The sequence below is a fragment of the Acartia tonsa genome, chromosome 8, assembly GCF_053477335.1.
Source record: "Acartia tonsa isolate MP-2025a chromosome 8, ASM5347733v1, whole genome shotgun sequence".
NCBI classification, from domain to species: domain Eukaryota; kingdom Metazoa; phylum Arthropoda; class Copepoda; order Calanoida; family Acartiidae; genus Acartia; species Acartia tonsa.
The window spans coordinates 51,260,276-51,284,455 of NC_137267.1; the positions used below are offsets into that span (position 1 = coordinate 51,260,276).

At 33.2% G+C, this 24,180-nt stretch overlaps 1 protein-coding gene across 4 annotated transcripts in view; it reads left to right on the forward strand.

The window, feature by feature from the left end:
* The window catches only part of XRCC1 (DNA repair protein XRCC1), a 163,406-nt gene that overhangs the window by 30,941 nt on the left and 108,285 nt on the right, over positions 1–24,180 (forward strand). For 3 of the 4 annotated variants that reach the window (XM_080170861.1, XM_080170860.1, XM_080170864.1), the window contains exons 16-24: positions 902–966; positions 11,939–12,061; positions 12,557–12,682; positions 13,511–13,598; positions 13,948–14,075; positions 14,552–14,664; positions 15,196–15,251; positions 19,111–19,162; positions 19,920–19,967. In XM_080170861.1, coding sequence (XP_080026987.1) covers positions 902–966; positions 11,939–12,061; positions 12,557–12,682; positions 13,511–13,598; positions 13,948–14,075; positions 14,552–14,664; positions 15,196–15,251; positions 19,111–19,162; positions 19,920–19,967 — 799 coding nt within the window. The remainder of the gene's footprint in view (positions 1–901; positions 967–11,938; positions 12,062–12,556; positions 12,683–13,510; positions 13,599–13,947; positions 14,076–14,551; positions 14,665–15,195; positions 15,252–19,110; positions 19,163–19,919; positions 19,968–24,180) is intronic. The other variant, XM_080170863.1, reaches the window with a different exon arrangement.

Sequence of the window (24,180 nt, forward strand, 5' to 3'; positions counted from 1 at the left end):
AGAAACTATGACTACACACACAAACACACGCTTTGCTTATTAGATTTTACTTCTCTACTCGCGGAAAAGTTTGTCCATGTTTGCTTTGATGTCCCAAACGTGCCTACATTTGCTATTTAATAATTTCCAAAAATTTGCTGTATCGCATCAATAATGAAAACTTACATGGCATTGGGCTTGAAGAATGATGCTAGCTAACGGCTCTTCGTATAATTATTTCATGTCATAATGTAACAGTAATAATTATGCTCGTGTGTCCTGCTAATATATTGTGATTTTGAAATGTTTATTGTCCTTGAAACTGTCATCTAGGCAAGTGTAGAGGAAATAAATTATTTCATGTCTTGCCACCAATGTTTTGTCTACGGGTTCGAATCCGGATTTTGAAAACTTAGCTAATGTTGTTATTTTCATAACTGAAAGCACTGATAGTAGAGAATCGTTCTGTTGATTGAAAACGTTGTGCTTCGCTCCTAGCCTCTAGGAGCTTCGCCCTAAGTGGTATTGGGAATTCCCCCTCCTATTTAGGATCGTTCGTAATTTGTAAAAAAAAACTTTTTTTTGAGGGGGGTGGTATATTTCACGGGGACTTTCCTCCAAGAGTACGGTAGGGGTTCCCCCACCTCACTTATAAGAAAATAGCCTTAAACCACCACAGGACCAGAAGGAACATTCCTGAAGAGTAGAATCCAATCGGTTCAGCGGTTACTAAGATCTTAAGCTTCAGACAGACAGTAGACATCGTTATACTTTGTATTATAGATAATGTAATGATTTATTTTTATTTTCTCTCTTTTTATTGCAAAGGAACAATAAATAACTTATTCTGTCTGTTTGTCTATCCATGATTTTGTTGTGCTTCTTTACTTATGGGTATTGCCATCCTTGTTATATTGTTTAGGACTGGATAGAAGAGAGTTACAGCTTGAGGAGAAAGTTAAATTGGAAGAACTACTCTCTCACAAAGTAAGATAAATGTTAGACTTAGGAACATAAACAAAACTTGTATATTTCGTATGAAACTTCCCCTAAAAGTTTATAATCATATGTGAAACCATTAATAAGCATAAAAGCCCGTGGAAGACAAGGTTTAATGATGATTGGGAGTTAAAAAGTAAGGTATCCAAACTTTTCAACCAAAAATTTACGCAAGGGCTAATTTAGATTATAATATTAGGGGGTGACAATTTTTTTTTCTTCCAAATCCCAATCCCTGTACATAAAATTGATATTTTGCACAAGGTTTTATTCAAAATATATTGTTAATGTTAATAAATTGATTGATTTCAATAATGATATATTTCTAAGATTTTAACGAAAATAAACCTAGTCAGGGAGGAGGATATGGGATGCTTATTACACGAGTCCCCAAAGTTTTATAATAACGTTATTTTATTTAAACAACTAGGGGACTTTTATTGATTTTTGATTGGTTGTTTCATTAAGTTGTGTGTCCAAATGTTTCAACCACTTATTGTAATCTGCAGAAGGGGCAATTTTGTGTATCATCATTGGGTATGTACATCAATTTATCGGCCATTGTCTTACTCTTATCCCTTTAGATCCATGAAACTGAGTTACCTCCTATTGCTAATTTAGTCATAAGCCACCCTAACTATGTAATTTAAAAGTTTCGGTTTATATTTAGACTAGCGGTTTCGCCCCTAGCCTCTAGGGGCTTTGCCCCAAGAGGTAATTAAAAAAAATTGGAGCTGCCCCAGTATCAATTTCAAAATTTTCGGGGAAAAAAAATTGGAACTGCCCTGGACTGGAACAGTATCAAATTCAAAACAAAAATGGGGGGGGGGATTTTTTGATTTTTGGGGGGTTGGGGGTGTCCCACCCCCCAAGAAAATAGCTTAAGACCCCCACAGGACCAATAGGCATATACCCTGAAGAGTAGAATCCAATCGGTTCAGTGGTTACCAAGATCTTAAGCTTCAGACGGACGGACGGACTGACGGACGGACGGACAGACAGACAGACAGACAGACAGACAGGCAGACGGACAGACATCATTCTACTTTGTATTATAGATTGTTAAGAAATTGTTTAAAGCTTTTAAATTTAGGATTGTCTGAAACTTGCCTAGCTATTTTTCTCCATCAAACTTCATAGATAGATTGGACAAACTTTAGGAAACTAAATTTATCTTTCACAAACATTAAACTTATTTAATCCATGGGTCGTCAATATTTTTCAATTCAGCTGATTGATTTTCTTTTCAAACTTTTTTTTGGAAAAATAGAAAACTTTGGGATTCCATTTATCTAAAAACTTTTTAAAAGCCAAGCTTTTTTATAATTAGGGTCGGTCTATCCGTTAGTCCGTAACGGTTAGCTCTTTTCGTTAATTTAGGCATGTTAGAATTGTCCTATCGAATTCAAAATTTGCATTATGATTCTTATAACAATTAATAGCGCAATAATAGTTACCAGAATGATTTTTTACTTATTTGACAACAAATTTTTGTATCTTAGAAATAATTATCCGATTAATCTGATTTTTTGTATATACTGATTTCAATTACAATAAGGTACAATGTTGTAAGCAAAACATCTCTAGAATCAAGTCCTAAAAATGCAAGTAGGCCCTTAATATCCTGTATTTAAGTAGTTTTTCAACAGATTTAATTACAATTTTGTTTCGTTCAACTTTTATACATTTATATTCTGATTTTTTATTTCTGACACTCTACAAGTGATAATGTTTGTTTTTTCTACATTTTCAAAGCTTCGCTTTTAAGGATGTTGTCATCCTTGTTTGTTTGTGTTTGAGGATGAATGAGTTTGAAATAAACAATAGATCAAATGAAAATATTTTTAGAATGTTTACATTTCAAATTCTTGGAAAAAATACACGACTTCAAACTTTTAAGAATTGATAGGAGCAAAATATATTTGAAAAATATTAATCCAGGGCTCGGCATCCGCGCCTCGGTTGCACAAAAGCCTCAAATTTAAACACGCTTTTGTGCAAAAAAGTAAATTTCGAAAATGTGGATTGTTGGTTTAGGAACAGGTTTAGACATCCAGCTTAATTTTAAATTTATAATATGTCGAATTTACTAAGGCTTTCACACGACTGACGCGAGGCTGCCGAGTCCTGCTCTAACCCTTTAAAAAGAAAAACAGTAATGTATTGGCGCTTTTACACAATTGGTTCTACTCTAAGGGGCCTATACCTGCGGTGCCTTAACCTTTTCCGGCTGACTAGTACAAAATATAACAAAACCAAACATGACATAAAGTGAGCCCCCCCCCCCACCCTCGTATTTATATTATTAATAAAGGGGATGGGTTTCTCAAGTAAGTAATTTGTGTTATAGAGCGAATAGACCTATCAAAGCAATGAAAATAATTGTTCAGCATTCACAAATAAACAGCCATTGTGATATTATGTGTTTAATAGTCTATTTAAAAAAAAAAAAAAAAACTAGAGAAACGATTTTCATCTGGATTAGGTTATCAAAGTTTTTAAAATGTTTTATAAATGTTTTGAGATTTAAAAATCTTTGAACAAAAAAAACAAAAATCTGTAAATAATTATATTCTCCCCACTCCTCCTTATTTGTAAATTAATGAAATCAATTTTTATTTTATTTGATATCATGTGATTTTTTGCAATGTCTCTTTCTAACTTTACACAGTGCCTTCGAAGGTGCTTTGACTTTAGTGTCAGAACCTATATTGGGACATAGTGCATTTCATTACCCTAGGTTAGGTAACTAATTCATTTCACTTTTCAATAAAATCTAAAATGCAGCGGTTTTTGAGAAAATTAGATTTAAAAATTTCAAGTTCAATTTTCACCCACTAGGAGTTACCACATAATTATGACAAGAAAGGCAAAGATTATTTATTAAAAATTTTGAACAATTTTGCTTTTATAAAGTCACTCATAAAACCTCTCTATATATGATTTATTTCAGGCTGAATTTCCGTGACCTTAGCAAAGCAATTGATAAAAATAGCCAATTAACCCATTAGTGCCGAGCGCCACTTTTATGGGCCGATCGAGCTGTAAGTTTCAGGGAAGCTTTATAATGGTCATAACGGAATTCGTATTTTTTTGTTTTGCTCTAGTGGCGTGCACAGGAAAGTTGCAAAAAAACCCGGTTCGGCTTGGCCATAAATACCAACCAGGCATTAACACCCGTTTTTGGTGCTTTCCCCCAGTTTTAAAACCCGGTTGACCTGTATAAACCCGGTTATTTTGACCAAAAATCGAAAAATGTAATTTTTGAACGCCAAAAGTGAGATGAACACTTTTTAGAACTTTGATACGATCCGTAATTGAAAACTACACAACCTCATGTAATCTAAAGAGCTACAAGTATAATACGAAGCGATTTATTTCAAATTTAGTGTTTCGGCTATAGGTGCCGCCGTTTTCGGGTAAAAAAAACCGTTGCTCGAAGTTTTAAAAGACACACACTACAAAAAAAGAACATATAAAATTTAGGTGTTACATATCAGAAAACGAGCATAAAACTATTGGGTGACACCTATAGAGATTACTAGGGTTATTAGGGTGGCTCAAACCCTTACTAATGACGTAAACTGTTATTTTATTGGTTGAAAAGTTAAAACCGGGTAATAAAAACCGAAACCGAGCCGGGTTTTAAAATTTTCGGGTATTTATGGCCAAGCCGAACCGGGTCATAATAGGGCGTAAAAAAACGATAAAAAAATCATATAAAAAATTATAATTTGAATAAAACGAATTCACAAATAGATGTACTTGTCAATAAACATTAGATTTCACAAAAAAAATCAGCGACTTTACTATAAAAACAAAAAAGTTAGAAGGGGTATTTTGAATTTTCATGATTTTCAAATTTTGTTGAGCTATACCAGCAAACGTAAGTAAGCTAAACTGCCTGCTCCAGGGGGAAATGAAAGTCAGGGTAGTAGAGGGGAGATTCATTCTGAGAATGATGCAATTATGAAGCCGGAAACCGGTTTTTTTTCCATTTTTCGGAACCGGGTTTTAGTGCCCGGTTCGGCACTAATGGGTTAACTCACTTCAGGAGTGGTTTTATGAAGAACTTTATAAAACCAAAGTTGTTCAAAATTTTAAATAAACAATCTTTGCTTTTCTTGTCATGATTATGCGGTAACTCCTGGTGGGTGAAAATTGAACTTGAAATTTTCAAATTTAAATTTCTGAAAAACCGCTGCATTTTAGATTTTATTGAAAAGTGAAATGAAGTTACCTAACCTAGGGTAATGAAATGCACTATGTCCCAATTTAGGTTCTGACACAAAAGTCAAAGCACCTTCATTTGCACTGTGTCTGTGGTAAAAAGTTTGAAAAGACGCAGGTTTCAAGATTCTATATGTAGTGTATATGGTAGATATCTCTATATAAAAGTAACAGAATATGTGTCTCTAAGTGTGTCTTTTTGTACCAAAGGGGTCTTGCTAAACGCTGAACTGATATGGTTCTCATTCACAGTAAATTTTCTCATAGGAAGGTTTATAACTATTTGGTCGAGGGTACTACCACCCTTCCAAGAAAAATCGCCCTTAGAAAAAAAGCCTCCCCCCCATAAAAAAAAACAAAGTTATTTTTTAAATTTTGCGAAGCCGCAATTGTATTATATAACAACATTCCCTTAATTTAATTTATGAAAATAAATGTAATTTTTTAGGTTAGGTTACGTAAGATTTTTATAAATTCCGGTTCAATGTTTTACGTTGAAGGTTTTCATTTGAATACAATTTTTTGATCAAACAAATTATTTGAATTTTATATTTTTTTATTGACAACAAATACGTCAAGATAACCTAAACTAACTAAATTTTTCATTAAATAATTTAAACTGTTCGAATAGTTTCAGGCTAATTCATTTGAATTACATTTATTTTCTTTTGTAATATCATCCTTGTTATTTATACACAATACATGAAACAGTTAGAGTTGTAAATGGATTACTTTGAATAAGGTAAACTAATTTATATGTAATACAGAAAAAATATTGAGAATTTTTGCAAATATAGGGGGTGGGGAATGTTGACAATTAACTTTCAATTTTAGTTTTTAAAAAGGAAAAGGAAATGTTTTTTGTTGTTGTTATTTTTGGGGGGTAGGGGTTCATTTTCCAAGGGTGGGAGGGTGAAGATACCATTCTCCCAAATAGTGATATTCATTCCCTGGACCTATAAGAAACTTCGCTGTAGAGGAGAACCATATCGGTTCAGTAAGATCCATCGTACAGACAAAAAACTACTTTATAGGATACTAGCGGCTATGCCCCTAGAAGGATCTTGGACAAAGTAGCTTCAGACAAAGTAGCTTCGGACAAAGTAGCTTCGGACAAAGTAGCTTCAGGACAAAGTAGCTTCCGGACAAAGTAGCTTCCGGACATTTACTTAAGAAAAGTAGCTTCCTTAGAAAAATAGAAAAAACCTCCTAAACGACAAACCTCCTAATGCGACATCTTTTAAGTAAAACCCCCTAAAAACTTTTCAAGTGATATCACATTTATTAAGTGTGAGGTAAGGGTCGATATTTTTAATGCAAGGTTGTATCGGGTTCGAAACCATGCCGTTGGGTAGCCAACACAGACTTTGGGACAACTGTCGGACGGATTTTTAAATTTCACCCTGTAGACAAAGTTATTCAAGAAAGAAATTTCGGTTTTGAATTTCGTCCCTGTGTGTTTTATTGCCATATTGGATTTTATTGTTCAACTTTTTTAACAGCAGTGGTGGATTTTATCCTTAAATTTGGAAGATTTTTTTATTTAATAACTTTTGAAAAATTTTAGGACGTTTTACTTAAGAAATGTCTACACAGAAAGAGAGACATAGAAAAAGGCATAAAGACAGATATAAAGACAGACAAATAGACAGACAAAATGACAGACAGACAGACAGAAAGGCGGACAGAAATTGTAAAAATTAAAAAAAATGTTAAAACGAATTAAAAATTATAAAAAAAATCGCCGAACCATTTTTAGTAAAATCCACGATCCACTTTTTGTTAAAATTGTTAAAGTTTTGTTTGCTTTTAATAAAATTAGAAGTTAATGTACATTAAACATTCTTACATAGGTTAGGTTAGGTTAGGTTATAGGCAAGGGGGCCGAGCGCCCGCGGCTAGGCAGGCCAGGGGGCCGAGCGCTGCGGCCATGACCTTTATTACTATTAGAAGCTACTTTTCTTAAGTAAATGTCCGGAAGCTACTTTGTCCGGAAGCTACTTTGTCCTGAAGCTACTTTGTCCGAAGCTACTTTGTCCGAAGCTACTTTGTCCGAAGCTACTTTGTCCAAGATCCCCCTAGAAGCCTCTAGGGGTACTTGAGGTTGGAGGGGGAAAAGTCCCATTTTAAATTTGAGTTTAAAAAGAGCAAAAAATATTTTTTTGGTGGGAGGGGGGTGAGGACACCCTCCCAAAAAATATTTTAAAACCTTCCCATGACCTATAAGAAGCTTCACTGTAAAGGAGAACAATATCAGTTCAGCGGTTAGGGAGATCCTGCGGGACAGACAAAAAACGCTTACTACTTTATATAATAGGATAATAGAATAAATAGTAGGAGAGGGCCGGGACTCCCATACATAGTAATCTATTTGTTTACCTGACTGTGGAAGGCAATATCTTTGTTGCCAATGACAAGAGCTATTTTTAAACCTGGCAGATTTGTCCTTTCTCACGATGAAAGGTAAAAACTTTTTGGTAAACTTGGAATTTTAAAACGATTTTTGTTCTTACTTTAAAAAGCAAAACTGTTAAAATTGAATATCTCCTTCCTCCCTTTATAATTTTAAATGCGTGATAGCCCAATAATGATTTTTTTATTTCAATTTTATTTGGTTAATTTAACCATATTCAAAGAAATTGCCCACCAAAATCTGTTACCTTCTTCTCACCTTAAATATCTTTTTTTTTAGAGGGGAGTCCAAACTAACTATTTTTGGCATTTAAACTTATTCTTTCATTCCTGTATGTTGCGCATTTTCTTTACTCATCAATCCCTTTAATTCCCTATTTCATGGTTGAAAGAAAAGCCATTTCAGAGGGTAGAAATAAAATGCTATACACCACAAATTCTTTTGCACATCCATTTAAGGATATTTATACCTATGGCTTCGCCACTAACCTTTAACTATTTTCCCTAAGAGTTATAATGGTGTCTGCTAATGGAAATAGGATATAGTGGAAAGTTTGTCGTCAATTTAGCTTGATAACAGGAACTTCATTTTTTGGTCAGTTCGTTCATCCAGTAAGAGGGAATGGGGGTAAAGATGGTGGATAGGGGGTATCGTTATATTAGCCTGCTGCAAGCACATCTTTATCAAAGTACATAAAAATTTGGTGCAACATCCAGATAATAATATATCCATTTCATTTGTCTACTTACCCTTAAATTGTTTTAAAAAATAAAGATAAAAAATACATTTTAGTGGGTATTTTATTTCCTATGTTGATAATCCCTCCCTAAATATAGATAAAAACAATGCCAGGGTCCAAATTAAACTTCAATGAAAAATAAAATCTATAGGTTCAGAGGATTCTTGGATATTTAGTGGATGATTTATGTAGTTTTATAAAATTGATACTTACAAATTGACAAAAGCTAAAAGAATATCAAACGCTTTGTTTTAATCAAGGTAATACAAATTAAGTTTTTTTTTACAGATTATAATCACGCAACCTTCCCTGAGATGCCCTAAGGTTGTTAGTAGGGAGATTTGTAGAAAGTTAGGATTCTACCAATCAAGCAGCTTCAACCATGCTTTCCCTCCTTCATGCTCCACTTTGTATATGGTTGCCATTAATTAGGGCGGCTTAATATAGAACACCTGCCAAAACTCTAGGCCAGGGTGATGTAATAATTGAGTAGCTTCCACGTGAATTGCGGGTTAGCTTGTATCAGCTGTGCGCGAAGCTTAGCAATCTAAGATTGGTCAAAAGATTCTTACAACCAATCTCCGTGTGCATCTGAATCCTAACTTCAGAGAATCAGGTCTACAACAACTACAGGGGGTAAAAAAAAGAGGGGAAGGGATTAATTTTAATATATGTGGGGGTATTAGAAAGCCTAAATTGGATAAGTAAAACAGAATGTCTCTAAATATCTCCGTGTAATATGTTATTATCGTGGGAGATAACGTATTAGTAACTCAATTATTTACTAAACTAAAACTTCTTGTTTATGACATATTTACATTGTATTCATTATTTTTAACTAAGACATATTTTGTCATATCTAGCAGGTAAAGATATTAAATTATTTAATTTGTCTTTTATTTGTGGAAATTTTAATATTTGCATGGATCTAAATAGATTAGACAATGGCCGATAAATCGATGTACATTCCAAATGATGATACACATAATTACCCCTTCTGTAGATTATAAACGTTTGGACACACGACTAAATGAACAAACCAATCAAAATTCAATACAAGTCCCGAGGTTGTTAAGGCTACGAATACGAAAATATTATCAAAAGACTTTGAGAACTATTGTTATAAACAGCCCAATATCCCCTCCTTCCCTGACACATTCATGATGTTATTTCTAAACTCACACATCTATATTTTCTCCTTTGTTTATATGAGAACTTTAGAAGAAAAGAAAACTTTGTTTTTCCCAAGAAAAGTTGAAGAATTCTCTTTTATTTTGTTGGCACAACTACACAGGGACTAGATTCTTACATTTTACCTAAATAGTTTATACTAATTTACCATTTACTTGTAATTTCGCAATTTGGTCCCAGTTCTTATGAAAAAACTAAATTTATAGAGGTGGGAATTAGATTTGAAGAACGTGTAGTCAAAATGAACTTTTTTCTTGGGAGAACCCCCCCCCCCCCCCCCCTCCTACTTAACCCAAAAATCTATCCTCCGATTTATAAGAAGCATAGATAGGTCTAAATGATCTTTTTTTTACAGACGGACAGTAACACATTCTATACAAGAATATTTTTTCATGACGGAACTTTTATCATGGATTGAGGGAACATTGGAATGTTAAATGCACTGGTACCCAAAGTTTTATAACCATGCTATCTTTGCTCAAAAACTTTGGGGTATAGTACCTTTCGTAACATCGCACCTTAAGGGACGATTCTTCGTATGTTTCACGGTAGCTTTTCTCCTATTTCTAGCCTCTGCGGAAAGCTCTAACCCTGCGGGGCCAATAACCTAAACCTGTGGGGCAATCACCTAATCCAGTATAAAATAACCTAACCTATAAAAAGCCATTTTAAAAAAATGACGAATCGCCCCTTATGGGGCGATGTTACGAAAGGCGATATTCCCAAACTTTGGTTACTATAATTGACGTTTAATTGGTTGATTTAATTTTAATCTACAGAAAGTAAACTTTTGTCCATCATGATTGGAGATGTACATAATTTTATCTTTGATTGTCTGATCCCTTAAGATCCCTGGTTTTTTTTGTATCCAGCTCAAAGTTACGCAGATGTAGCAACTTCACCTCGTTAGCTTGACTGTAAAAACTTGTTGGTGCAATTTACTTGCTCAAACATACAGCCTTAAAACAATAACTAACATCTTGATCTGGGATCTAAAGGGATAAGACAATGGCAAATAAGTTTATTTACCTCCCAATTGATGATACACAAAATTACCCCTTCTGTAGATTACAATTCGAGGATGAAACAATTTAACACTAAATTTAATGAACCAACCAATAAGATTCAAGTAAAGTCTCCAAAGTTGTTAAGCCAACGAATATGAAAACGGTATTATAAAACTTTGAGAACTAGCGTAATAAAAAGCTTAATGTCCTCTTCCTCCATGATCTTTATAGTGTAAACTTCAAGATTTTTTGTTGTTGTTGTGTGTAAATAGTTTTTTTTTTACAATTTTCATGTAATTATTTTGTTTGACGTATGCTAGATTATTAACTAATATTTTAGATTTTGTGTTGTTTTCTTCACATTAAGTAAAGTGTCTCCAAAATTAAAGGGCAATCCTTTGAAGCCTCTAGAGGCATTTGAGGGATGTGGGTTTTTTAATTCGAAAACTCAACTTCGGTACAATCATTTTATTATAAGAATTACATTTAGATTTATATTTTCCTTAAAGCAAAAGTTTAAAATTGTAGAGAGACAAGGAATGTAAATGGTGTGGGGTATGACGCAGTAATGTAATTAAATTTGCACTTGAATATAAAACATCATACACACACATACACACTCACACACACACATACACACATACACATATATGAAATATTACACTAAAACTTCCATATATAATGTTGAAGCTTGTATTACATACATTTTCAATTTCTTACATAAATTGTTTTATCATATCTTTGCTCTTGGTTTCAACCATTTAAATTCTAAAACATAAATAGATTAAATTAATGTTATCAGGCATATAAAGGGGTAAGCCAGTGGGCGATAAATTGATTTACATCCCCAATGTTGATACACAAAATTACTTCTTCTGTAGATTTTAATTAGTGGTGGAAACTTAACTTGGTGAACCAACCAGTCCAGACTTAATGAACCAACCTATGAAGACTTTATCAAAGTCACTAAAGTTGTAAAGCCAACGATAAAGAAAACATTGTTTTAATACTTCGGGGACTACTGTAATAAACAGCCTAATGTCCCACCCTTTCGTGTAAAGTTATACAGTAAGATCTTAGTAAAGTTAGCAGGACAGGGCTGTACTTAAAATCAGAGGCGTGCATAATGGGGGTGTTCACCAACCTTGCCAAATCAAGGGTGGTGGATAGCAACGTATTACAGAAAATGTTCAGGAATATTAAAATAAAATAATAAAATTAAAACCCGTTTTATTATTCGTCACTTCAGGGCTTACAAAACTGGTTCTCAATTTTTTATTTTGCTATCCAAAGAAAGCTGTCTATATTGTCTATTATTATTCTGTATGTGGATCAGCTGATAATTCTCTTTGTATATCAGCTGATTATTCTTTTTTGTAGATCAGCTGATGAAGAGAGTGAAGAAGAAATATTTGAAGGCTCACCACCTGAACAACAACAACAACTACAACAGCAACCTGCGCAGACTAACTCTCAAAATAATGGACATTCCTCCAGTTCAAGGTATTTTTAACAGTGATGCTTTTCTATTATTTACATTGTCTCTGTATGTTTGTCCGTCCGAAAAGCTATGGAGGAAATGTAAATTGCTTGGCTACTATATCAAATAGACTACAATTTTTATGTTAATGATTCCCTTACCAAAGAGCATCTGCTTGGTAATTTACTTGGGCCATCAATCTGTTAGTCATACATACTTTTACTACAGAAGGGGTATTTTAAATTTCATGTTTTGGGATGTAAAATAACTTTTCGTCCATTGTCTTATCCCTTAGGAACCTCAATTACAAACAGATATTTGAAATGAAGGGGGGGGGGTATAAACTGTAATTACAATTATTGGTTGACACTTTTGGACACTTATCTTAAGAACCAACCAATCCAAATTCATTAAAAGTCCCCAAAGCTATAGAGCCAACTAATAAAAAATGTTATTATAAAACTTTGGGGACTATTGTAATAAACAGAATAATGCAATGTCTTCTTCCAATTATTTAGAACTGTCGACCCCGATGAAGAGAATACTGATGATGAGATAGAAAGAGTTATGAATGCTAACAAAGTATTATTCACTGACAACAAGGATAAAACTCCTTCAAAGAATAGCGGGCGAAGCTCGAAATCAGGAAATTGTCTTCAAATGCAGTGAGGACGGGAGGTGCTGTAAATTACACTAGTCCCCAAAGTTTATAACTACATTATCTGATCTATAAAACTTAGAGTATTTTCATTGAATATTGATTGGTTGGTTCCCTAACCAGAGTTGTCAAAACTTTTCAACCAATACAGGTACAGTTAATATAGGTACAGAATTTATCATGTTTTAGGAATGTATTAATTTGATTTTTATTGTTAATTTGACTTTATAGTGGTATTTGATTGTCCATTGATGATTTAACTTAGTTTCTCGTATTTATTCGAATCCGGTGGATAGGAACCGGTTCTCATCCATACGAAAAAACTATGTCTAGCATCGTATTATATCCAGCTTTCTACGAATATAGAAATGTACAATCATAAGATTAAAACCAGTTTTTTTAGCCGGTGACTGCGGCACCTCGGGGCTAAAAAAGCTAGTTTTAATCTCATATTTGTACTTTCTATATCCGCGGAAAGCCGTTTATAATACGATGCGAGAAATAACTATTCCTAAACTAGCTTCTGTATTGATCCATAAAGCATATTTTGGACCGGGATCTTTAGGGATGAGACTATGGACGATAAATTGATGTGAACCCTCAATTGTAGTGAACAAAATTACCCCTTCTATAGATTGAAATTAATAGTGGAAAAAGTTGGACACGGCTAATTTGGAATCAACCAATAAAAATATAATAAGGTATTTTATTTTTAACCTAACGAATAGGATAACTTAATACCTAAAGTTTGGGTACCAGAGTAATTTACAATCCTATGTCCCCTCCCTCCCTGATTGTAAGACAATACCTGTGTAGATGATTATAATATGGATGAGGACACGGATGATGAAATTGAACGGGTGCAGAAAAAAATGGAACAAGAATCCAAAGAAAAGGAAAAGGTAACTTTTATTCCAGTATGGCTTTGAAACAGATTAATATCCGCTGGATTAGAACTTGTTCTCAGCGATACTGAAAACTCATGTGTAGCATCGTATTACAAACAATTTTCAACGATTATTAATATAAAAATCATAAAGTTAAAACCAGATTTGGTAGCTCGGGCTTTTGGGCCCCTCCGGACTAACAAAACAGGTTTAATCTAAATCTTATACTTTTTTTGCATTAACATCCACGGAAAACTGTCTATAAAACGATAAGACGATGATTGAAAATAACTAATATCATTAAGTTTTTAAAAAGTATATAATAAAAAAATGTAATAAAATAATCTAAAAATACAATTTTTAGAAAAAGAAAAGAAAATCCTCCGAAAGCGATTCCAGCTCAAGTAAACGTGTCAAGAAAGAAACACCCAAGAAAAAAGACAACCATGACAAGAGTGAAACTCCTAAGAAGAAGGATGAAAAAGATAAAAGGTACAGGGATCTAAAGGGATAAGACAATGTACAATAAAGTAAAAAAATACCCCTTCGGTAGATTACAATTAGTAGTTCAAAGCGTTTGAACACTCAACTTGATGAATAAAAATCAAAATCCAATATTGTCCCCAAAGTTGTTTAGTTAACGAAAAAGAAAACGATATTATAAAACTTTGGGGACCAGTGTAATAAACAGCCCCATTTTTCCTTACTCCCTGTAAGAGGTATGTGTTAACATAATATTTCATCATGGATAAACATATTCATTAGTAGTGCAGCATCATTAGTATTTCAGATTGACAAAGAGCTTGCTGGGAAGACTGCGTGACGACTGAATTTGCAAAATAATTCTACTTCACAGAGTAGCCGATGTAACTGGGTTATAATAACAATAACTCCGCTTTTAATGATAATAACAATAACTCAGCTTTTAATCTTTATTTCCTGAGTTATTTTATTGATTTTTATGATAGAAATGGCGAGAAACGACGGAGCTCGGATGCCGCGTACGAAATTGAAACCGACTCTGAGAACTCGGATGACGCGTATGGTGCACAGACTGACGTTGAAGACGACAATATTCAAGGTAAACATGTTTTTTAAAATCTGTGGTAAAAGGATCACCTAAAGTAATTTTATTGTATTTGTCTATTGAAATGCAGGGAGTGATTTTTAATTCTGGGAAAACTATTTTGCGTGTAGCTTAAGCCTAGTCCCTTCACAAGGTTGTGTATATAATGTCATAGTATTATTTCTTTATTGGCAAAAATTCCAGCATTAAATTAATATCGTACTCTAATATACAGAAAATATTTTTTTTTTGTTTCAAATTTATTTTATTACGAAAATGAAGATTTAATGATTATCTCTTTTTAAAAAAATAAGTCAAAGGTACTCGAATTAAAGTTCTTAACAACTCAAATTTCAAACACTGACATGACATGATATGAATGTAAAGTATTACAGGGATCTATAGGGATAAGACAATGACCGATGAATTGATGTACATCCCCAATGATGATACATAAAATTACCTTTTCTATAGATTAAGATTAGTGGTTGAAATGTTTGTTAGTTGTCTGGGGTAATCATCTATACTTATACATTTATTTTTTAGAAGTTAAGGCGAGGCTTGACAAACTGCCATTTACAAAATATCCTCAAATATTTCAGGTAAACTTTTATATGTCAAGTATTGGGTCTTTAAGATCTAAATAAAGTTTTCCACTTCAAACTTGTGATCATGTCTGAAATATGCTCTACTTCTAATATATTAATTTATGCCAGCGGCTACGTCCCTAGGTTGACTCTAGAAGCACTGGATAGGGAAGTAACACACCCCAAGTTATCAATTGTATTTTTAAGGAGAAAAAATAATTTGGGCGTGGTGTCATTTTGCCTTGGGAGAGTGGTGGTACCCTTTCCCAAAATATTATAAACCTTACCTTAACCTATGAAAAGCTATAATGCATTTAAATTTGAATTTAGTGAACTGCATACTTTTTCTGTTTAATAGTTCAATCTACATCTATATGACATATATTTGAAAGAATTTAAATTTTCTATCAGGTATTTTTAAAAATATCAAGACTTTAGGTCAAAATATGGAGGTATTTTAACCTAAGATTTGTTAACCTACGCTGGATAGTGTAGCAAAAGTAATGTATTCAGGTATGATATGATTGGTTCTTGGCCAAATTAGTTTCAAAGCCAGCTCTATTTGCATATCATTAGAAAACTTAATACAAAGATATTTTTACAAAAATATTTGAATGTATGTCTGACTTGATCCTAAACTTTAACCAAAGCTGTCTCATTCATTATTAAGTAGGCCAAATATTTTGATATCACAAATATCTTTTAGTAATACTTTCAGCTTCACCCTAGCATAGATTGTCTCTGTATTTGGATTAAGGAATTACAGAGAAATAGCCTAAAACCATTCTGGCACCCATTTATCAAAAGTTATTGGTTCGGTAGTAATCAATATCTTAAGCTACAGAAGAAAACCTTACTACTTTATACTACTACTAGTGGCTTCGCCCCTAGCCTCTAGGGGCTTTGCCCCAAGAGGTATAATTACATCTTCTATTACTTACCCAGCAGAACGGATCACAAATTTTCGCACCTACTCAGCAGGAAAACATTTTGCGATTAAATTCGCAAAATTCGTAAAATTCGTAAAATTCATAAAATTCTTTTAAAAAAATGGGGGGGGGGGACTTTTTTGTTTTTTGGGGGGTTGGGGGTGTCCCACCCCCCAAGAAAATAGCTTAAAACCACCTCAGGACCAATAGGTATATACCCTGAAGAGTAGAATCCGATCGGTTCAGTGGTTACTGAGATCTTAAGCTTCAGACGGACGGACGGACGGACAGACAGACAGACAGACATCGTTCTACTTTGTATTATAGATGGCAACTACTCTTTGACAATAAATACAAATGAAGTTTTAAGGCTTTATGAGGTTAGATAAGTTTATTAAAGTTAGTGTATGTTACATTACTATAGCCCCCCCCCCCCCCATCCTGCAGGGCTTAGAGGCGAGTTTTAGTGGATACGATTTCTAAATTGGTTAAATTCCAATAGATTAAAAAATAATGGTTTTAGAATATACGTGAAAAATTGTCGTCAATTTAGGTTATTAGCATTTGTCAGTTCGTTCATCCAGATATAGGGGAGGGGATTGGGTATCACTTAATTAGAATGAATGGAAATCTGGTGTAAGAACCAAGTAATTATATATACATATTGTTCAAATAGTTACTGGATATCTAATAGGGAATGAAATCTAATATTATTAGAGATATCAATAGGACAATAGACCAAAAAATGCTTATCCGCCCCCCCCCCCCCTTAATTTATGATTGTAAAATTATTATGTATTTGGTGAATCTTGAGGAAAAGAAAGGATTGGGCTGTTGGGCTGCTTATTACACTAGTCCTCATACTTTTTTTTATTAACGTTTTCTTATTCGTTGTCTAAACAACTTTCATTGAGTTGAGTGTCATTTCAACTACTAATTGTAATCTACAGTAGGGTTAATTTTGTGTATCATCATTGGGGATGTACAACAATTTATTGGCTTTTGTCTTATTTAATATTTGCGGAAACTTTTGTTTAATGAAATCTTCCAATTTTTAATATTTACAAAACAGCCTGCTGTATTGCATCAAGATCCATGACAGATCTATATAGGAAATAAATGTCTATATATGAGCTCAAGTTTTCCAAGAGATAAATGTTTAAAACTTAGCTCCAATAATCCGTAATAAACTCTCATTGACCAGAACGATAAGACCCATTATTTTACTGTATGAAGAATAAATTCATTTTTTTATTTCATGTTGCTATTTGAATTATATTGAAGTATTAAATTTCTATCCATTAAACAGAAAATTTATATTTATAATGTAGTAAATAAAAAAAAACTTAGTTTTAAAATAATTTGATACTAGCGATACGTGCGTAATGTGGTCAGATATTGAACTAAAATTTAACAGTTAACTAAACATTTTAACCCTTTCAGGACGATAATTTAAAATAAAAAGTAGTAAGATCCTAAAATAGTTTAAAGAAAGAACTCATCAGGGAGAAGACAATGAAAGAATAGAGTTAATAGTCATAATTCAGATAACCAAAAGAAAGTAAATAAAACATTGAATAAACCTAGCCAATAGCGAGATAATTATATCGAGCCCAACTCTAGTCACTTGATATCCCTTGGCCTATCCCTTCCTGAATACTATCAAGTTTATTTGTTCTCTGATTTACAATGTTTACCCTAACTCTGGTAAGTTGTTACAGTAACAAACACATTTACTAAAGAATTCAATTCAATATTTCAATAGGAATAAAGGGCAGGGAGAGCGATGTTAGAATAGTTATTAATCGCATCGTATTATAGACAGCTTTCCGCGGATATTAAAATGATAAGTTACAGAATCAAAGCCAGTTTTGTTAGACCCGACTAATTAACTGTTATTAATTTTAGGATTTTTATTTCACTATTCCTAGAAAATTGTCTTTAATACGATGCTATATTATCTAATTTTAAATATGGCTGAAACTGGTTCTAATCCATTGGATATTAATCGGTTTCGTCGCCTAACTGGAAAAATAATTAGTTTGTGGAAATAAAAAAGGAGCCTTTAGATAGTTCGTTGAATATCTTTTGACTGAAATAACTTCTAAACATAATCTTTTTTGCTCACTTTGGACCGTTTGTCCATTCATGATTATTGATGCCTTGCTACCTATTGTTATTATTATTTTTTCATTCAAAAATATATTTTTTCTAATATTTTTCATGAATATTTGTTTCTCTCTGAGCATAATGAATGTTCATTTAGGACTGACAAATTACAATTGTCTGGGATTTTAATTGATTTTAATCAAAATTAATTGGAATAAATGTAGTTGGACTAGACGGGATGAATTGTTAGTAATACCAGGGATCTAAAGGGATAAGACAATGGTCGATTAATTGATGTTCATCCCCAATGAGGATACACAAAATTACTCCGGCCCTTCCATAGATTACAATTAGTGGTTGACATTTTACTTAGGTAATAACTCAACATATAAAAATTCAATAAAAGCCGTCAAAGTTTTTTGGGGGGGACTAGTGTAACAAACAGCCCATTGTCCCCTCCTTTCCTGTAGTTATACAATCTTGGTCTATTAAACATTTTAGTCATAGCAAATTATAAATAAAGATAACTTTGAATTGGTTGGCGGTATAATCCCCCCCCCCCCCTATAAAATAATGGATGTAAATGGAGAATTTTTTTTCTCGTATTCATTCGAAACCGGTTCTCATCCATACGAAAAAATTATGTCTAGCATCGTATTATATCCAGTTTTCTACGAATATAAAAATGTACATTTTACATCCGCGGAAAGCCGTTTATAATACGATGCGAGAAATAAGTATTATCTTCATAAAGAAAGAATGGACTTTTTTTGGTAAATATAATATTATAAATACAACAACTCTACAGTTAAAAGTAACTCTATTTCTCTTTTTAGAGTAAATGTTTTATGCTGAAAGGTATCAACAAAGAAGAAAGTAATCTCATAGGTAAGAGACTCTAACAAACCTTTTTTTTAGATTGTTGTAAACAATTTAAACTTAAACCATAATGACATTAAGGGGGGGGGGGGAAGTTCTGACACATTTGCGTAAACCTGGTGTATAGGCTTCATCTTTAGACTGAGAGGATAGGTTATTAGGGATAAAATCATTCTTATATGATGAATTTCCCCCAGATTTAAGATTTTTTGGATAGGCCTTCTGGTTCCGGAGCTCCAGGCCTCCAGGTGGTCTCTCTACAGGTAAAAATGAAAAAAAAAAAAATTTTAAGAGTTAGATGTCAGCTTATGAGACAAAATATGTATGTTTTTTCTTCAAATATGTGAATAACAATCAAAAAGAAGCATATTTTGTTTTATAAGTTAACCTCTAACTCTTCAAAAAAAATCTTATTTTTAATTTTTACCTGTACAGAGACCACCTGGAGGCCTGGAGCTCCGGAACCTGGAGGCCTATCCAAAAAAGCTTAAATCTGGGGGAAATTTATCATATAAGAATGATTTTATCCCTAATCATTCCCTCTCAGTCCAAAGATAAAGCCTATACACCAGGTTTACGCAAATGTGTCAGAACTTTCCCCCCCTTAATTTAACGCTCCCAAAGAAGAAAACTAAAGAATTAATAAATAATTAATTTTCCTTTCAATGTTAAACTCAACTAATTCATGTTAGCAGCCTAATTTGACGACAATGTTTTACATTCACCATTGTAAAATTACTGTATGACATTTTATTTATATTTGTAGAAAGATATATCCAATGTTATGGTGGAGATATCAGTATGTACAACAGTGACAGGAAATTTTAACCAATTCTATTTTATTTAGTAGCAAAGCTCCTCTATAATTTGCTATGTCTGTCTGTCCGTCAGGGGAAAGGTGATTTTCTGCTTTTTAAGATTGACAACAGAATTTATTGGTGAAGATTCCCTGTACCAATGAGCATACTTTTACCGCAATTTTTGCTCACTCCTTTTTGTATGGCAACTGAAAATTTACGCTATAATTGACTTTGCTCTAATGTCGTTCTCTATTTTTTGTGCTTCGCTACATATGGATGTGATCATCCTTGATTTACTCAATTTATTTATCTTTGTGTGAGAGATAAAGCCTCAAGAGGATAAAATTGTGCTTTTGGTTTGTTGGGGAAGACTATTCTTAGTAGTTGGGTGTCTAACTTGTTGCAGTTTGGTTTCTATATTTGAGAGCGTTAATTAGCTTTCTTATTTCAGCTTTGTAATAAGATTCCTCTTTCGATAAGGCTAATAAACAATAGCAGAGCTATTTGGAATTCAGAGTTTGGAACACAGTAAAAAATGACCTACTGTAGACAACTATTATTTTCCATAACACAAAGACCTATAATAGTAATTTATAGCATGGTATTGTAGACAGCTTTCCGCGGATTTTCAAATGAAAAATCATAAGATTAAAACCATTTTTGTTTAAAGGCCCGGGTTGACAAAACTGCTATTAATTATATGATTTTTATTTTGGTATTCGTGGAAAATTGTCAGTAATACGATGCTATACATGATTTTTCAGTAAGGTTGAGAACAGGTTCAGCAGATATTAATCGGTTTCGAAACCATATTGAAAAAGATAGGTATTATATTTTCCTTACAAGCAAGCAAGACTCAACTCAATTGCTCCACTGTTGAAAATGTAAAGAAATATTTTATTTGAAGTATATTTGTTTTTCTATATTTCTAAGTAATTTTAGTCCCAGTTTGACACAAATGTAATCAGATTATTTACTCAGCTGGACCAAATACCAGGAACTAGGGGCAAGGGCGTCCATGCTTTTTCATTTGGAGGGGGGGGGGGGGGTAAAAATTTAAAATTCATTTGTGAGAGACAATCTTTAGATCTTATAGGCAAGGACGTACAATAAAAGTACCCAAAGTTTTTTAGCCTACAACTAAGATAACTTTGATATAAAACTATGGGTTCTAGTGTTACTTATATTATTTAAGATTTATTTCGCTTGTTGGCTGTACCTTATTCCTGCATTTAAACTTATTTTCCTTGATATAACATATCTGTCTCCAAAGTATATCTAGTTGTTGACAGATAATATCATCGCAATAGATCTTTAGTATAGATGTATATACAGATAACTATCTCCCTCCCCTTTTCAATGACCTTTTTCGTCTATTAAAATTTTTTTTCCTGCTACTTGGCTGTGTTAATATCCCCGACACAATTGGTTGATTTTTCAATGACCCAATTGAGAGTCGGCACAAGGACATTGTGATGGGGAGATACAGTTATTTTAACCCTTTCGCATTCTAGTGTTTTACTCTAATATATGATCACCACACTGAATTTATTATACTTTAGACATCTTTATATGGCAGCATCTATTTCAGCTTTCATTTCAAATAGAAACATTTCCTAATTCTATTTGTAGCAGGGAGGGAGGGTACATTTGGCTGTTTATTACATTAGTCCCCAAAGTCTTAATATCATTTTCTTATTAGTTGGTGCAACAACTTTTGGATATTTTACTGAATTTTGATTGATTGGTTTGGGTGTCCAACCGTTTCAATTATTAATTAAAATTTATAGAAGTGGTAATTTTGTGTATCATCATTATGGTTGTACATTAATTTATCACAGTAGTCCAACCCCTACCCCCCCCCCCTCACGATCTAATGCAAGATTTACTGCATAATATCAAGATTTGATAAAACGTTTCTAAATTTTTAAGCTAACAAATGGGGAATTGTGTTTATTTAAATTTGTGTACCATTGAGCTAACAAATGAGCTAAAGGGGAACGAAGTCACTGTTCAATCTATTGAATCTCTATTTAAAATGTTAAAGTTTGTAGCGTGTAGAAAAGTGTTGTGTTTAAGTAGAATCTTAATGTGTCAGTTAATTGCTATAAGTTTCTGCCACAAACTTTTTAGTATTTTTTTAGTTTAAGTGCAGATACTTTTTTCATTTGTTACGAGAATAGGAAAGAAGGCACTAGACAGTCTATTTAATCTCTATTTAAAATGTTAAAGTTTTTAGCGTGTAGGCAAGTGTTGTGTTTAAGTAGAATCTTAATGTGTCAGTTAATTGCTATAAGTTTCTGCCAAAAACTTTTTAGTATTTTTTTTTAGTTGCAGCTACTCTAAACATTAGTTGTTTTTTCGTTTGTTATGAGAATAGGTTTGCTTAGCTGCTATAAAAGATAATTCTCTCATTTTTATGGGGAGATTTTCTTGAATAGACTTTATATAGGTTTTGACTACATAATGGCTGCTTTTTTAACAAAATGTTCAATCAATGGTTGAAAATAGCTTAGAACCGTCCCAAGACTAATTTCTTAAAAAAGTAGCAGTTACAGTCGCAGTACTAATTAGAAGCTTCCCTAGAATTTAAAACTAAATTGGTTAAATTAAAAATCTTAAAGGACCAAAAAATGTTACGTTTTATGTAAAAGATAGTTTTTTTTTTAATGTAGAATTTATTTGGCTATGATAATGATGGATATATTTATTCATTTTTATAGTTTTTCTTTGAACAAAAACTTGAGTTATTTTGTCCACATGTTAAAATTAGTAAAGTTTATAATGCTATCGATAAGATTTAACAAGCATATAATAGCATGAGTTTTAATATTACTAAATACACATGTATTTCTATTGATTGATTGATTAGCCATAGTTTCTTAGGGTTTGGACATAAGTAGTCATGGAGTATACTGAGACACTTTGTATAGCCACTAGGGCTATCAAGCTCTACGTTCAAGCACATTATGACTTGACCCGCTATCTCATGAGAGCTACTCATTATTACATCACCCTCGCCGAGTATGGCAGGTGTCCCAAATTAAGTCACCGTAATGAATGACGCTCACCGCAGAGGAGCTTGGGATAAGGGTAGTACTGATATTATGTACGTGACTATTGAGTATCCAAACTTACTCAATAATCACCGTCTTACACAACCAGGGGAAGTTGCGTGAATGTATTCAACTGAGAAATTCAAGTTGACATATGGGGACTAGAATTCGAACTATCATCACCGTAACTCAGTGCGTTACCACTGAGCTACGACGAACCTATATGATGTATTTCTATTATTTTTCTTTGGTTTATTTATAAAACTTTGTCTCTGTGATGTTTTTGTGTTGTACTATATTTTTAATTAAAATTAAGTACACTTTCACTATATTAAGCTGGTAACTGTAATATAAAGTACTAGCGGCAACGCTTTAAGGGGCACTTGAGGTAGAGGGGGGGGGGGGGAGATTGACCCCATACCCCATTTTCAATTTAATTTTAAATATTTTGCACATGTCGGTTCAGAGGTTAGCGAGATCCTTCGGTACAGACAGACACACAAGCATCTTATTAACTTAGCTTTCGAAAATGCGCAGACTGTAATTTGTTATGACGTAATGTATCTCGAAAATAACTGAACCTGTATGGGTTGTGCTTTTCGCGGAAGCTTTCAGATAAACATCTCTATGGTGTAACATGTTGTGAGGCAAGGGGCGAAGCATAACTTGTAATGATTATTACAAAATTAACGCTGTAAAATTGCAAGTACTTTCCCAACCAAAGGATATTGTTATGTGTAGTTTAGTTTGCCAAGTTTTTGCAAAAATGCTGCCAAACTTTTGCTAACTAAGAATTGCAAAGGATTAAGAGTCGATTCTCAACCAGGGAGAAAAGAAAAGGTAGAAAGGTATGTTTCAAAAAGAAAGAGGGCACAGTGGGCTGTTTATTACGCTAGTCCCAAAGTTTTATAATAACTTTCTTATTCGTTGGCTTAACAACCTTGGGTGTAGTTTGATTGGACGGTGAAATAAGTTGAGTGTTCAATCTTTTTAACAACTGATTAACCATTACACAGAAAGCCCCCACTTTTTTTTGAAATGTTGAAATTTGTGGGGGTTGATTTTTAAGATTATACAAAACCAATGTTAAGAGCCCTAAAACCTGTGTGGCCTATACCGGGTGATGATCTAACCCTGCAGGACTACCCTGTCACCAAATTAAACATTTCCT